Raw genomic sequence first — 16,043 nt, 5'->3', positions numbered from 1 at the left:
ACAAATATCTGAGCAAATGTTTTGATAAAGAACAGATTTAGAAAGTGTTCAAATTATGTTTTAAATGTCTTTTTGGATGTGATCTAAACCCAGTCTCCTTCCCTCCTTCAGGTCCATGTCAAGGCCCATTTTGACTACGACCCCTCAGACGACCCCTATGTGCCGTGCAGAGAGCTGGGCCTGTCCTTCCAGAAGGGGGACATTCTCCACATCATCAGCCAGTCCGACCCCAACTGGTGGCAGGCCTACAGGGACGGAGACGAGGATAACCAGCCGCTAGCCGGACTCGTACCAGGTACTTCCCTCTGTCTGGCCATTTTGTCTTTTGGGTGTTTTACTTATACAGTGAAGGAAATAAGTATTTGATTCCTTGCAGATTTTGTAAATGTGTCAATCTTCAGACGGGCCGTTGATGTTCTTCTTGAGCAGGGGGCCTTCAGGCGCTGGAGGATTTGATCCATTTTGGTGTAGTGCAGCGGTTTTCAAAGTGTGAGGGCCAGAGAGCTTCAGGGGAGGCGCAGCGTCAGAAAAAAATAACGAGAATCAGTGAAATCTAGCTAGTTAACTTCAGCTAACTTTATGCAAGCTGCAACATGGATTGATTTTTAGTGAAGTTACCTAAAGTGAGAGAGGAAACAGCGTCTGGCAGAAAACGTGTGTCACTTGGGGCGGACTGGTCCTCTGTAGAATCTGGAGAATCACAGAACGGCCGGTCGTCAAGGGCCGTTGACGGCCGGCTCGGTCGAGGCTCCCCCTGTTGACAGTTCACTAGCGCTTCCTTCACGGCCACATACCCGTGTGAGTGTAGGTTTTCCGTATTGACTTTGATCAAAAGCAAGTACGGGTCAAGGCTGCAGCCAGAGGATGATCTGCGTTTATTCCTGTGTGCATTGCATCCCCGCATCATCCGCCTGTGCGCATCAAAGACGCAGACTCATTGTTCCCACTAAAGTAGGGGTGAGTCTACTAAGGAGGCTAAGTTGACGTTCAGTGTGTTGCCGTTTAAAACATAAAGATGAAAAAGGTTTTAAAAAGTTATTGGTTAATGTTTTAACCCTCCGGTATCACTGTGGACGTTTTTGTCCATATGGGTCATTTTTCACTTTTCATTTTGCAATAACTTTGGTTGTGTTGGTGCAAATGGCCTGATTTTTTGTAACAAGGCTATTTTCTTGATCTATTTTGGAATTCCAATTTCAATTTTTCAAATCGGTCTTTAATTCACTGTGTAACAAAACGACTACGCAAATTAGTCATTCGAGACAAAAATGCATAAAAAATGTATGCCACTAATTATTTTAACGCGATTAACGCATGTGTATTTTTTGTCCTCGGCCGCCCCGTAGTTTCAGAGCGCATCGAGTTTAAAATAATAATAATAATAATAATAGATTTAATTTGTTAGCGCTTTTACAGGTGCTCAAAGACGCTTTACAGATAATAGTGAAGAAAAAAGAAAAGAGAAGAAAGGGACAACAAATAAATATATAGTTAAAGTTAAAGTCAAATAATACAAAAACAATCACACATTAAAAGCCAGATTGAAGAGGTGAGTTTTTGTGAGTTTTTTTAAGGTGGTGAGGTCAGTGCAGTCTCTGATGGGTTGTGGGAGTGAGTTCCAGAGGGAGGGGGCAGCGACGGAGAAGGCTCTGTCCCTCCAGGTCCGGTGATTGGTGCGGGTGGGGATGGATAGGAAGTTGGCTTCTGATGAACGGAGGCAGCGGGAAGGGGTGTGGTGGTGCAGCAGGTCTGTGAGGTAGGGGGGGCCTGGTTGTTGAGGGCTTTGTAAGTAATGAGGAGGACTTTGAAGTGGATTCTTTGACGGACGGGGAGCCAGTGGAGGTTCTGGAGGATGGGAGTGATGTGGTCTTGGGAGCGGGTGTGGGTGAGGAGGCGGGCAGCAGAGTTCTGGATATGTTGGAGTTTATTGAGGAGGTTGGATGGTATGCCATAGAGGATGCTATTGCAGTAGTCGAGTCGTGAAGTGATGAATGCATGAATCAGGGTTTCAGCAGCAGAGGAGGAGAGTGATGGGCGGAGACGGGCAATGTTTTTGAGGTGGAAAAAGGGGGTCCTGGTGATGTGATTTATGTGGTGGTTGAATTTGAGCTGACTGTCGAAAATGACTCCGAGGTTGCGGATGTGAGGGGGGGGGATAGAGTGTGGCTGTCAATGGTGAAGTTCAAATACTGGATGTCTTTGATACGGGATGGGGGGCCGATGATGATGTTTGATTTGGCACTGTTCAGTTGGAGATAGTTTGTTTGCATCCATGCTTTTATTTCTGAGAGACAGTTGGTGAGAGTGGAGTGTGTTGTGGGGGTGATGGTTTTTGTTGAGATATAAAGTTGGATGTCATCGGCGTAGCAGTGAAATTGAAAGTTGTGGCGACTCATTATTTTGCCAAGGGGGAGCATGTAAAGGATGAAGAGGAGGGGGCCAAACACCGAACCCTGGGGGACGCCTTGGGACAGAGGAAAAGTGGAGGAGGTGCAGTTGTTGATGTTGATAAACTGATGTCTGTCGGTGAGGTAGGATTTTGGCCAGGAGAGTGCAGTGTCAGTGATGTTGAGTGATGATTCGAGGAGGGACAGCAGGATGGTGTGGTTGATGGTGTCGAATGCTGCGGTGAGGTTGAGGAGGATGAGGATGTTCAGGTTGCCGGAGTCAGAGGAGAGGAGGAGGTCGTTTGTGATTTTCAGAAGAGCTGTTTCTGTGCTGTGTTTTAATCGGAAACCGGATTGAAATGGCTCAAAGAGGTCATTGGAGCTGAGGTGGGATTTTAGTTGTGAGGCAATGACACGTTCAAGTATTTTTGACAGAAAGGGGAGATTTGAGATGGGCCGGAAGTTGGACATGATGTCAGGTGTGAGTCCAGGTCTTTTGAGAATGGGTGTGACAGCAGCCAGTTTGAGAGAGGGGGGGGAACTGTTCCAGATCTGAGGGAGGAGTTAATGATGGTGGCGATGAGCTGGGAGATGGCAGGGAGGCTCTCTTTAACAAATTTGGAGGGCATTGGGTCAAGTGTGCAGGTGGAGTTAATTCCAGTCTTGAAGTGGGAAAGTTGCATGGGGGTCACAGGGGAGAAGTGGGACAGGGGCTGTGAGGTGAAGGGGGGGGAGCCAGGAGGGGAGGTGGGGGGTGCTGATGAGGGTGTCAGATTGCTGTAAATGTTGCTGATTTTGGTTTGGAAAAACGAAAGGAAGGAGTTGCACTGTTCGGTGGTGAAGGACGAGGTGGCGTTGTCACAGGGTTTGAGATGTTTGCTGATGGTGGAGAACAGACGCTTGGGGTTGCTGGAGCCAGACTGAATGAGTTGTGAGTAGTAATTAGACCGGGCTGCTTTGAGTGCATTACTGTACTGCTGGAGATAGTCTTCGTAGATTTGAAGATGGACTGTTAGTGTGGTTTTCTTGTGTTGGCGTTCAAGTTGACGTTTCCTTGATTTCATTTGGCGGAGTTTGGGGGTATACCAGGGGGCGGAGTGTATGAAAGAGACATTTTTAGTTTTTGTGGGGGCCAGTACATTGAGACAGAAGGAGAGGGTGCTGTTATAATAGTCCACAAGTTCAGATGGGTTTTCAGAAAGTGGGGGGGGGGGAGACAGACATCTTGCAGGTAATGGAGGCAGTGATTGCTGAAGGTGAGATGGATTTGAGGTTTCTGTAGGTTATTGTGCGTTTTTGCTTTTGGGCGGGGATGGGGATGTTGATGTCCATGATGATGGCCAGGTGATCAGAGACGTGGAGATTGAGGCTGGACAGATGATGGATGGTGAGACCAGTGGAGCAGACCAAGTCCAGGATGTGACCACGGCTGTGTGTTGGGAAGTTGATGTGTTGAGAGAAGTTGCAGCAATGAAGGGTTTCCTTAAATTCAGAGGCATATTTGCAGGTTGGGTCGTCAATATGAATGTTAAAATCACTTAAGAGGAGAAGAGATGGGGATATGGCAGAAAGCTGAATGAAAAATTTCAGAGAGGTCAGAGAGAAAGGAGGGGTTTGGCTTCGGGGGACGGTAGATGATGGCTGTGACCAGGGGAGTGGGACCAGAGAGTTTAAAGATCAGGTGTTCAAATGAAGAAGCATCAGGGATGGGGATTATGGTAGCTTTTATTTCCTTTCTGATAATAGCAGCTATACCACCACCCCGCCCTTGTGGGCGAGGTTTGTCAATGTATGTGAATCCTGCTGGGGCGATTTGATTTAAAGAAAAATAGCGATTAATTTGCGATTAATCGCGATTAACTATGGACAATCATGCGATTAATCGCGATTCAATATTTTAATCGACTGACAGCCCAAAATACTTTGATAAAAACATTATATTAAAAGGTTTTTTTCACAAGTTTTTTGGGTTCAATCTTTAAAGCAACTTCCGCCCTAATAGAAAATACCAAAAATGTAATCATTTTCAGGATTTTAACCCTTTAAATGCTATTTTGAATACATGAAACCGCTGTTTTTTTTCATGATGAAAACAGAAAATTAGTTATTTTCCAAAAAATACATATCTGGGGACTGGCTCCTTTTTTTTATAACAGTCTTGGCTTTTTCAAAGATTAGCAACAAAAAAATATTTTTTTGCATTATTAGTTTTTGCACAAAATCAGATTGAACAAAAAACTCACACATTAGCCATTCGGGACAAAAATGTCCACTTCCAAAAACTGCTCTAAAATGACAACAGATTAATATTTTAAAAAACTTTTTGGGGTTAAATCTTCCAATCAACTTCAGTCCTGATCAAACATACCAAATATTAACTTATGTTCAGGATTTTAACCCTTTAACTACCAGTTTGAAAACATGAATTTGCGTTTTCTATGAAAAACATCAAAAAGGCAGTTATTTTCCATATGATAAATGTTTGGGGGGTTGGCTTTTTTTTTATCACAGTCTTGGATATGTCAAAGATTAGCAACAACATTTATTTTGGTGGATTATTAGTTTTTGCACAGACTCAGATTAAACAAAAAACTCACACATTAGCCACTCGCGGATAAAATGTCCCATCCACTCCCATTATAACCACATCTTTTGATCTCTCCGCCATACCGGTATAAAATCATGCATTTTGTAATGTCAGGGTTTTATATTTGAGGAAAATAGTTCAATTTATCCTTTTTACTGTATATGACCGGATGTGACATTTTACCATTGAATTACATGCTTGTCATTTCTTGGTTTCTTTGCCTGTTGTATAATGGGGCCCTGACAGCCATTGGAATACATGTATGCAACTAATATGATGTAGGTGTGTTGGTATGGATGTGGAAAAGTGGTATCGGTGTGTGTGTGTGTGTGTGTGTGTGTGTGTGTGTGTGTGTGTGTGTGTGTGTGTGTGTGTGTGTGTGTGTGTGTGTGTGTGTGTGTGTGTGTGTGTGTGTGTGTGTGTGTGTGTGTGTGTGTGTGTGTGTGTGTGTGTGTGTGTGTGTGTGTCTGGATGTACAGTGTGTGTGGACAGAGACAACAATATACAGTAGATTCGGTTTACAGCAAGTCGCAGTTTTCGCCTCATATCTTTCTTTCTTTTTCTCTCACTCCCTCATTCCCAAACTCATACACACTCTTAATTATTAAACCTCCTTATACCTTGTATGTGTATGAGTGATTGTGTGTGAGAATGAGACAGGACTAAAGGCTCCTACACACGGCGGCGTGCGTTGTCGCTTGCCAGCGGGGGGGGGGCTGAAACTCGACCAACAACCAATCACATGAATCTCCCACACCAGACACACAAGCACGCCGTTTGATTGGCTAGACTCTAGAGCTTGCAATGGCATATGATTCGATTGGCTGACGCCTCCGTTGAGGCGGCAAAAATAGAACATTGCTCTACATTTGCAGCGAGCACCGCGAGAGAAGCTACGCTTTGCTCCCAGAATGCAGTTCGGCGAATCGTGACGTCACCCCATTCAAAGTGAATGGGCAGAAGCGTTGAAGCGGCAACGCACGCCGCCGTGTGCTCTCATGGCGTTTTGTTTTTCATTTGTGCTATTTCATGTGTCTTAGAGGTAAACAGATCTATGATTTTGACCCAGCTTGATCTCGATGTTTTGAATTGTTTGGAACTTCAAAGTCCTTTGATAATGTCTCTTTAGCAAACAGCCATACATACATTCCTTGAAGTAAATAAAAACACCTGGCTGCAAAGCCAAAGCTTCAAATATGTGTAGTTTGGCTGGATGGTAATTTCATTCCTGTGATACGCAACAAGCAGTAAGATGAAGAGGAGCTTCTCTGTGGGACAAGAGGCCTCATGCAGCCCGTAACTTCAGCTGCAGGACTCATCCTCTGAAACAGAAACACCCTGAGAAGGAGAATCTGGTGTGGATCTGCCTGAACTGTGCTTGAAAGGAGTCAGCACAAGGATAAAACACTTTTTGGCCAAACAGTTTGCCTCCCTGAGGTCCTTAGACAGCTCTTTGGTCTTGCCCATGGCTGAGAGGTTGGAATCTGATTGGTTGATTCTGTGGACAGGGGTCTTTTATACAGGTAACACGTTGATATTAGGAGTACTTTCTCAAAGGAAGAGGACTTGTGTAACCGGTCTGTGGGAGCCAGAATCCTTGTTGGTTGCTAGGGGATCAAATACTTATTTCACACAGTTAAATGCAAATCAATTTTGATCTTTGATATAATGTCAATTTCTGGATTTTCTTTTTGATATTCTGTCTCTCATTAGTCAAATAAACCTACCATTACAATGATAGACTGTTAATTTCTTTGTGGGTAAACTTACAAAGTCAGCAAGGGATCAAACACTTATTTCCTCCACTGTAGCATCTTAGTAAAACTCTTGATGGTTGGCTGTGGCACTCCAATACATACTCATGTGATCATACTCTTTATTGCATGATGTGACTGTTTTTTTTATTGATATTCTCTCTTTTTTGACCACAGGGAAGAGTTTCCAGCAGCAAAGAGAAGCCATGAAACAGACCATAGAAGAAGAAAAGGAGCCGGAGAAGTCTGGTATGTTGCTCTACTATTTGCACTTTAGAGTTCCCTGAAGTAAGCATCACAAAGGGGTCCCTCCACAAAAGCATCCATTTATGATACGTAAACAGCAGGATCATCTCCACATATTAACACCATTTCATGCACCATACATGAAATGGAATGGGTCTTGTAGCTTAATGTGTGTGTTTTACGTTGTCGTCTCGTTTACAGGGAAGCTGTGGTGTGCGAAGAAGAACAAGAGGAAGAGAAAGAAGCTGCTTTACAACACCCAAAAGAATGATGGTAGGACTTCCTGGCTTTCTGTCACTCTCAAACATTTAGTTAAGTATCATTTGGTACCAATTTCAAAACATGTGCTTATACACTGCAAGGACTTCCATTGACAAATCTGCATGGACCGCTAGTGGATGTGAAAGAAAGACAACATTCATGGCAATCACATCTTTATTCTAGAGGAACATTTTCTAAACAGTGTGGTAGTTCTTATTCTAGTGTCATTCATTAGTTCTATATGATCAATAGACTTTAGTTTGATGGAAAGAAAACAGTACATTCTCTAGAGGTCAACAGAGTGTATATCCAGGAATATGTTGCTTTGCTTATAAAAGAAAGACAAATGAAAGTAGAATTTATATATTTTACACTTTTTCATGTTCAAAACGTTACCAGTTTGTCTAAATGTAGTACGTTTAAACTACTGTTTTCTGGCTTACATCATGATTAATTTGTGTAATATATGTAATCCCAGTATTTATTTAGTCTTCTTACACTTTTTCCTTTGGACCATATATTTGATTAATTATGTTCTACTCAATTTGCCAGATGTTGACAACGGGGAGATCCTGACCTATGAGGAGATGGCTCTGTACCACCAGCCGGCTAATAGGAAGCGGCCGATTGCACTGATTGGCCCAGGCAGTTGCGGGCAGGCGGAGCTCAGACAAAAACTGCTCAACAGCCAACCGGAGCGCTTCGCTGGAGCCGTGCCCCGTAAGATTACACACACACACACACACACACACACACACACACACACACACACACACACACACTCACTTCAAGTGTGTGTGTGTGTGTGTGTGTGTGTGTGTGTGTGTGTGTGTGTGTGTGTGTGTGTGTGTGTGTGTGTGTGTGTGTGTGTGTGTGTGTGTGTGTGTGTGTGTGTGTGTGTGTGTGTGTGTGTGTGTGTGTGTGTGTGTGTGTGTGGGGTGTGTGTGTGTGTGGGGGTGTGTGTGGGGGTGTGTGTGTGTGTGTCAGACACCACTCGGAGCCGGCGGGATGGCGAGCTGGGCGGTCGAGATTATCACTTTGTGTCTCGTCAGACGTTTGAGGCAGAACTGTCAGCAGGTAAGCTCTCATGCTAGGAAAGACACTCTAATAGCATACTGTATATATATATGGGTTATTTAGTATGAAACTCTTTAAATATTCATGTCTTTTTGGGGATTTCCATTAGCTGCTCTTCCACCACTTATGGGCCCGTCCACACAGCGGCGTGGGTTGAAAGCTTCACCATTCACTTTGAATGGGGTGACGTCTCTTTTCGCAGAACTGCATTGTGGGAAGCGAAGTGGAGCTTTGCTGGCGTGGCTTGCTGCAAGTTGAGCATTGTTCAACTTTTGAAGCCTCGCCAGAAGCTTCAGCCAATCGAATCATATGCCAGTACAAACTCTAGCCAATCAAATTGCTGCTTGTTGTGTCAGGGGCGGGAGATTCATGTGATTGGTTGTTGGTCGAGTTTCAGACACGCCCTCTGGCAAGCTTCAACGCACGCCGCTGTGTGGACGGGCCATTACAGTCAGACACACATACTAAAGTTTACATTCATTATCCAAAAATGAAGAATGGAAGAAAAAACTAAAATGATCCTTTTAACCATTATTTATTCCTCACAAATGTATAGCACACCTCCACTGCAAATAAAAAGTAATTGATGACAAATATAGGTAATCAACTGAAAAGACCTTCAATTATATATTTATCCAACCTGCACTTGATAGAAGTCAATATCAGAGTTTGCTTCTTCCTTTGACACTGAAGCACAAAATCAGCAAAGGGTAGTCAAGCTAAATGATCTGACTCATTCAGAAGCCTAAATGTAAGAAGATCACCAAATAATGACGAGTCCTCAAAGAAAGGTTTGGGAACAACTGGTGTAAACTGAGCACATGAAGTACTCATTCAATAAACACAAAGTTGCAAGGTGCCAGGGACGCCAGAGAAGGGCAGGGCCTTAATGTGTGTGCGGGTGTTTAAATTCCTCCACCCCAACTTCCTGTGCACTTCTTCAGGCTCCCACCCAATTTCTCTATCACGACATACTCACAAGCTGGAAATACTAGCACCACTGTGTCCATGGTAACAAGCTTACATCAAAAACTAATAAGAGTAGTGACACTAGAGTTAGCAAGAAAACAGCCAAGGGTTCACATGTTTAAGTGTCATTTTTCAACAAGAATGAATATGAAATGTTCCTACATTAAATATATTAGCACATCCATTTGTTTTTTGATTGTTTTCTTTATTATGAAATCAAATGAAGTTAAGTACATTAAAATGAAATCAAACCCAGAAATTATTTATATAAACATTACAAACTCAAATGAACACATTGTACTGCAGAAATGTCAAATGTCAAATGTCATCGTGTGAAAACATATATTACTTGAAGAAATGTGGTAAATAAAATGTTCCTTCTTGTTTTCACAGGAAAGCTGATTGAGTCTGGAGACTTTGAGAAGAACATGTACGGGACGAGTTCTGACTCAGTGAGGCAGGTCATCAACACTGGGAAGATCTGTGTGCTCTGTCTGCACACACAGGTACACACACACACACACACACACACACACACACACACACACACACACACACACACACACACACACACACTGATTACACAGGGTGGTGTAGTGATGGTTTTGGTTGAATCCTTGGTGTATGTTGGTGTGTGTGTTTACAGGCTCTAAAGGTGCTGAGGAGTTCAGACTTAAAGCCTTACATCATCTTCATAGCCCCGCCCTCCCAGGAAAGACTCCGCGGCCTATTGGCTAAAGACAACAAAAACCCAAAGGTGCTTGTCTGACTGTTTACACTTCCTGTTTACACTCAGTCAACACACATATCTCCAGTGTTCATGTGTGTGTGTGTGTGTGTGTGTGTGTGTGTGTGTGTGTGTGTGTGTGTGTGTGTGTGTGTGTGTGTGTGTGTGTGTGTGTGTGTGTGTGTGTGTGTGTGTGTGTGTGTGTGTGTGTGTGTGTGTGTGTGTGTGTGTGTGTGTGTGTGTGTGTGTGTGTGTGTGTGTGTGTGTGTGTGTGTGTGTGTGTGTGTGTGTGTGTGTGTGTGTGTGCTGCAGCCCGAGGAGCTGCGGGACATAATTGAGAAGGCGCGAGAGATGGAGCAGAGCTGCGGACATCTGTTCGACGCCGTCATCGTCAACACGGACCAGGACAAAGCCTTCAACGAGCTGCTGAGACTCATCAACAAACTGGACACTGAGCCACAGTGGGTGCCCTGCTCCTGGCTGCGCTGAGAACACACACACACACACACACACACACACACACACACACACGTTATAAAGTGACAATGGAGTACACTTTGATACATTCAACAAACTGGAACCTTAAGCGCTGTGTGGTAGTTACACAGAGTGTCTGTTAAGGGAAACTAATCTGAGATTTTGAGAGTTTCAATGTTATGAGAAAACATATCAGTGGTGGAGAGTCCTAAAACCTAGAAATGAGTTATCATTATAGAACTTCTTCTTGACTCATCTCAAAGCTTTTTGAACATGTTTTGGATAGATGTCTGATTTAAGGTCTGTGGTTACCACGAGCTGAATATATTTTCACGTTTTGTCCTACGACAAAAAATACCTCAGTAAACACTCAATTTCAAAACGGCGGTTACTAACAAATGTCTAAATGAGACGACTAAACGTCATCACACCCAACATTAGCTGCCTTTATCTTAGCGGTGTTGATGTGAAGTCATGTGACCGTGATGTGGTTTTATAGTGTAGCGTTAGCTTTTGAGTTCAGAAGATTGAAAACATTACGAGTAAAACGTTATAAAAGTGGTGTTAAAATGTGGAGATTATCCAGCTGAACTAAAAGTGTAAGTATCCTAAAGGTGTTACTGCCACAGATCTTACTTTCTGCAAGTTTCCGAAATCAAATAAAACAAATCCCATTGATTTTTTTCATGGGAACCGGTGCGCTTCCTACAAAGATGCAAAAACTTTATAGCCTCAGTTCATCTAAATCTCCTCATTACACACATAAAGGCTAATATCTGGAATATTTCTTGTAAATCTACGACTTCATTATATTGCCTTATTTCTAGCATTTTTTTTTAGATAAGCTTTTATATAACAATACTTACTTCTCAAAATGTTCTATTCAAATCTGGTTTATACCGTATTGCCAAAAACAAAAACAAAAAAAATGAGAACTACTTTAAGCCTTCTATCAATATATATATATAAGGATTTAAAATGTTAGGATTTTACATTGTATACATATATTATATTATTATCAATTTCAACTTTAATCTCATAACATAATGACTTTAAAAAAAAAACAAATCTCAGATTAGAGTTTGTCTTCGCATTGACTGATGACGCTAAATAGCACACAGTCAGCATCCTGTAGAATGTATTAACAAGGCACTGATGATAATACTTCATGCTATATAAACCTTATGTGTATTCACTGTCCTTAAAGGGAGAGACCCTCACTGGGGTCTCGCACACACTCATCTTCTAATCATCACACTGTAGTGAGACCAAAACATGGACCTGGATAATCCTTTCTTCTTGTTTTATTTTAAGAGAGGAATGTTGGGCCTCATCAAAGTTGCATTCTTTTGTCTTGTGACCATTTCAACCATAATAATCCAACATATTTAAACTATAACAATCCACTTATTTAAACTTTTTGCAGAGCTTAGAATATATGAAATAAAAATCAAATCCATCTTCTTATTTTCTTATTACGGTCAAATAAATGAGGCCCCTGGGGAGCAATAAATGTGACACTAATTGAAATCCCTGAGCCACGGCATTCACTGCTATTAGGAACACACACTCACACACACTCTGTATGAAGCAGTGTATGGAGTCCACTGACTGACTGACTGACTGTTGAACAGACGGCTCTTCACGATTTCCAATGAACACTGAGATAAAGGAAACAGCACTTGATATTTTCTCTTTCTCTTGTTTCTGACTGACTGTCCCGTCTGATCACATTAAGTAGAGATGACCTCTGACCCTGAGCTGCTGGGTTAAGAAACCGTGAACGTTTTAGTCTTTAGCTGGCACATGATGCTGAATTTATGATATATTTTGTGTGTGTGTGTGAACGAATGTGTGTCTCAAATGTGATGGCCTGACAAAGTATCACTGTTATCACTGGGTAGAGCATTTATATATTTGTTATATTGAAGATAGGTTTATGAAGTCAAGAATGCACCAATAGGATCGCAGGTTCCACCTTTCGCCATTCGTTAAGGAGGAAGAGGGGGCGGGGCTTCACTGTATTGAATGTAACGTGAATGGACACTACTTCCTGTTATGAGAAATCCCCTCTTCTGAGTAAATCTGTATGAATATTCACAATGAATAAATAAATAGATGATGAAAAATTACTCGCCTTGTGTTTTTTGTTTAAAATTACACTTTTTTCCCTTAAAGTTTCTCTCCCACACTCCCCAATTTATTCCACAGTAGCACTCATTTACGTGGTACTAAAACATAACTACCAGTTACTCGGTACTATCCACACCTGTTCTTTATAGAACACCAACACACAGCGAGTGGAGTTGAATAGAGCCGTCCCGTACCATTCAGTTGAAACATTACACCATAAATGAGTCTGGAAGAGGATTAGGGCTAAAGAATGTTGACAGCTGACCAAAAGTGATTTGATTTTATGAGATTTAGATCAGAATTCTGAGATTAAAGTCAGAAATCTAACTTTTCTCTCACAATTCAGAGATTTTCAGAAAATTTAGAAATATTGTATTCTCTGAATCCTGAGCTTAATCTAAGAACAAAAACAATTCAAAACGTTTTCCTCGATTTCAACATTGTTTCAAATATGCCCCTAATCCTCTGTGTTACACTGATACTGAGGAGGATTTTCTGTTATGCTTTGTAGTAACGTGAGAGAGCCACATGCCGGCGCTGTTCTGCAGGTTATTGTTGCCATGTGCCATGCTTCAGTTTACTTTCTCAGATCTACCACTTCACTTTTTACTTTAGTCCAAATATAGCTGCTCCTTTGATTTAGCAACATGTGTGTTTGCTGCATGTTTGGTCTGGTTCTGAACAGGAAGTTGCTAAACTGCTTCTTTCCTGTCTGATCATGCCAAATCAAAGACTGGCTGATTTCCCCTTTAGCCTCACCTTGATGCACCCTTCTTTCCTTCACAGCCGTACTGCTGACTGCACTGAGATCAGCAGCAAAAGCATCTTACTCCACTTACACAGTACATTCTTCTCTCTGTAAACTACAATGGCAAAAGGATCACGTTTAAATGTTTAGCTTTTGGTTGCTTTATAAAAAGTTAAAGACTTTATAGAAATGACATTTATCACATAGAAATCAATTGTTGTCAGTGACTATACGTTACATTTTGCTCTAAGGGAAGCCCCCTAAGGCTAAAAGACCTGGAAGTGGTCCTACAGTAATCCTTCATTTTATTTTCATTCTATGAATCCCTTCCCAGTCTGCTCCGATTGGTCAACTGCTTAGAGAGCCCCTTAGTTTATCATCTACAATTTGTAGAAACCTAACCAATAAAAGCTTACATTGTGATGTCACTATGTTACTAGTAAGCAAAGGAGTGTGGGGGAGAGAAACCCCCTCTGGTGGAAACACAGGGATTTTAGCCGTTGCAGACCATTTACATGCACTAAAACCTATAGAACACCACAAGAGAGGGAAACCCCCCAAAAGCATAATAGACTCCCTTGAAGTTAACTTTGTATAAACTCGCCTTTAATATTTATATTACACAGATGCCATCTCTTTCTTTCTGCATTGTAATTTCACTCTGATCCTCAATCACTTCTAATCTTATTTTGTGCACAGGCTAAAACATCTCCAAAATATGATATCTTAATTCTGAGTCCTCTATTCCTTTTAACCAAAGGATAATAGGGAACAAAGAAAACATAGTCAATCTTATTACTAGTGCTTTCATTATAGCAAAACCAGTGTAGCTCAATATATTGCTTTTGGAAAATAATCCACTAATTTCAGGGTACCAAAAAAAAAGTTTTCTATTTCAGGATCTTCTTCAAGATGTTAATTATCGTATTGCTTATGTGCTCTTTTGCTCGCGACAGAAGGCGGTGACGTAAGACTGAGAATAAAAAATCAAAATGCGCAGTAATTGGCTGATTTACCAAATAGGGGCGGGGAATACATTTTTGCAGCAGCCGATTGGTCTATAGTGTTGTCATTCATCCCTTTCGTTCCTTTTGTCGCACTCTCAGGTTGATGGAGAGAAAGGAGGTATGGAGGTATAGAGCGATAGAGGGACGTGGTGGAGATGTAACAAACAACGGAAATAACTATTTTAACGTTTTATGTTTATCTATCGTGTATTTAAGTTTTCTCCACTTTCTTTACTTTTCTTAACTTATTTCACGGCCGTTTTTGTCGATTTACGTTCCGAGTCGTGTATCCTTGGCAACTCGAACTACTGTCCCGAGAAGTTTGGATCAAGTGTTACACCTTCAACCGGAAAATAAACTGGATCTTTACCCGCCGAACTAACAGAACTGACTCCGGTGTGCATATGGAAGCATTTCAAACAGTTTGGATTCAAATTCAACGTATTTAATTTTAAACCCAGTGTTTTGGGAAACAGGACAGCGCGAGACAATAGTGGCGAGGGAGGGAGCTCGTGCAGGGGGGAATCGATGCCTCGCGGGGGCTTTGTTCTACCGCGAGCCTTCTGCTGAGACCGACTGATGGCCGCTGGATTTATGAATATTTACTGATTAATTAACGGAGTGAAAAGCCTTTGGAACAACATGGACGTGACTCTGTCCGAGTTACTGTCCACTTTCATGGAGTCTCCGCTGGTGGTGTGGGTGAGTGGGAGCAGCACGCACACACAAACACTTGCTGACTCTTTTTAACTTTCTCTGATCCCTTTCTCTCAGTTCGGCTAAATTTCTTTAAAACTACAACTGTTGTAGAAACACAACTTTTCCCTCCATTTGACCATGCTGCAGGAGCTTGCATTATTAACCCATTGAGAGACACTGTTCTGACCGGTACATTACAGTACCAGGGAAAGTACTTTCGGAGTCAAAACAGAATCATTACATGATGTTTTTCCTCACTGGTTACAGATGCTGTTTCTTTGTCCTTCTATCATATTTGCCCAAATAATGATGTTCAAGAGCCTCTCCCATAGTCGGCATGTCCAAGTCTGATACTGTCAAAATATGAATCAGAGCAAACATTACTGCAGCTAATTGAAGAAAACTAGCATAGCTTCAAACTGGGACTGAGCTATCCATTGCTCAAAACGAATGGAAACTCTGAGTACCCCAGAGTAATGTAGCAACAGTTAACCGAAATGTGTCACTTTTTATGGATATATTCATTTACATGCAGAGAAACTCCCTCTGGAGGGAACACAGGGATTTGATCCTTTGCAGAGCATTTACATGCACACAAACCTATAGAACACACTGCAGGGAAGGGAGACCCCAACAAGCATAATAGGGCCTCTTCTAATGTGAAGTTAACAGCATTTCACTTTCAGTATAGCTCTTAAAGAAGGGTTCCCACTTTGAACACAATGTTGATGCTCTGTTGGCGCCCCTTCAATTGTTCTTTGCAAGAATGCATTCAAATGTTAAAATGAAGCTCATCGTAAGACAAATAAGTGTATTTTTAGTGCCAAATATCCGCCTCCTCTCACTACTGCTCTGCAACTCGGCACTCCAGCGTAAGGAGGCATGTTCATACTTCAACAGACTCTAGAAGACACTCAGTTAAATGAACAAGTTCTAATCATGACCCTGGCTCCAAAATGGAGGAAGAATAT

At 42.0% G+C, this 16,043-nt stretch overlaps 2 protein-coding genes across 2 annotated transcripts in view; both read left to right on the top strand.

The window, feature by feature from the left end:
- The window catches only part of pals1a (protein associated with LIN7 1, MAGUK p55 family member a), a 78,617-nt gene extending 66,000 nt beyond the window's left edge, over window positions 1–12,617 (top strand). Inside the window, exons 10-17 of the mRNA XM_079691728.1 lie at window positions 112–295; window positions 6,906–6,977; window positions 7,176–7,247; window positions 7,788–7,955; window positions 8,223–8,312; window positions 9,675–9,787; window positions 9,928–10,038; window positions 10,321–12,617. Of these exons, the coding sequence (XP_079547854.1) occupies window positions 112–295; window positions 6,906–6,977; window positions 7,176–7,247; window positions 7,788–7,955; window positions 8,223–8,312; window positions 9,675–9,787; window positions 9,928–10,038; window positions 10,321–10,497 (987 nt within the window). The 3' untranslated portion in view covers window positions 10,498–12,617. The remainder of the gene's footprint in view (window positions 1–111; window positions 296–6,905; window positions 6,978–7,175; window positions 7,248–7,787; window positions 7,956–8,222; window positions 8,313–9,674; window positions 9,788–9,927; window positions 10,039–10,320) is intronic.
- Window positions 12,618–12,746: 129 nt separating this feature from the next.
- The window catches only part of LOC307045797 (protein Daple-like), a 70,331-nt gene continuing 67,034 nt past the window's right edge, over window positions 12,747–16,043 (top strand). The window contains exon 1 of the mRNA XM_079691758.1: window positions 12,747–15,075. Within this exon, the coding sequence (XP_079547884.1) occupies window positions 15,016–15,075 (60 nt within the window). The 5' untranslated portion in view covers window positions 12,747–15,015. The remainder of the gene's footprint in view (window positions 15,076–16,043) is intronic.

Source organism: Notothenia rossii (genome assembly GCF_949606895.1).
Source record: "Notothenia rossii genome assembly, chromosome: 7".
NCBI classification, from domain to species: Eukaryota; Metazoa; Chordata; class Actinopteri; order Perciformes; family Nototheniidae; genus Notothenia; species Notothenia rossii.
The sequence above is the reverse complement of the archived record's forward strand: the minus strand, read 5'-3'. Positions and strand labels throughout refer to the sequence as shown.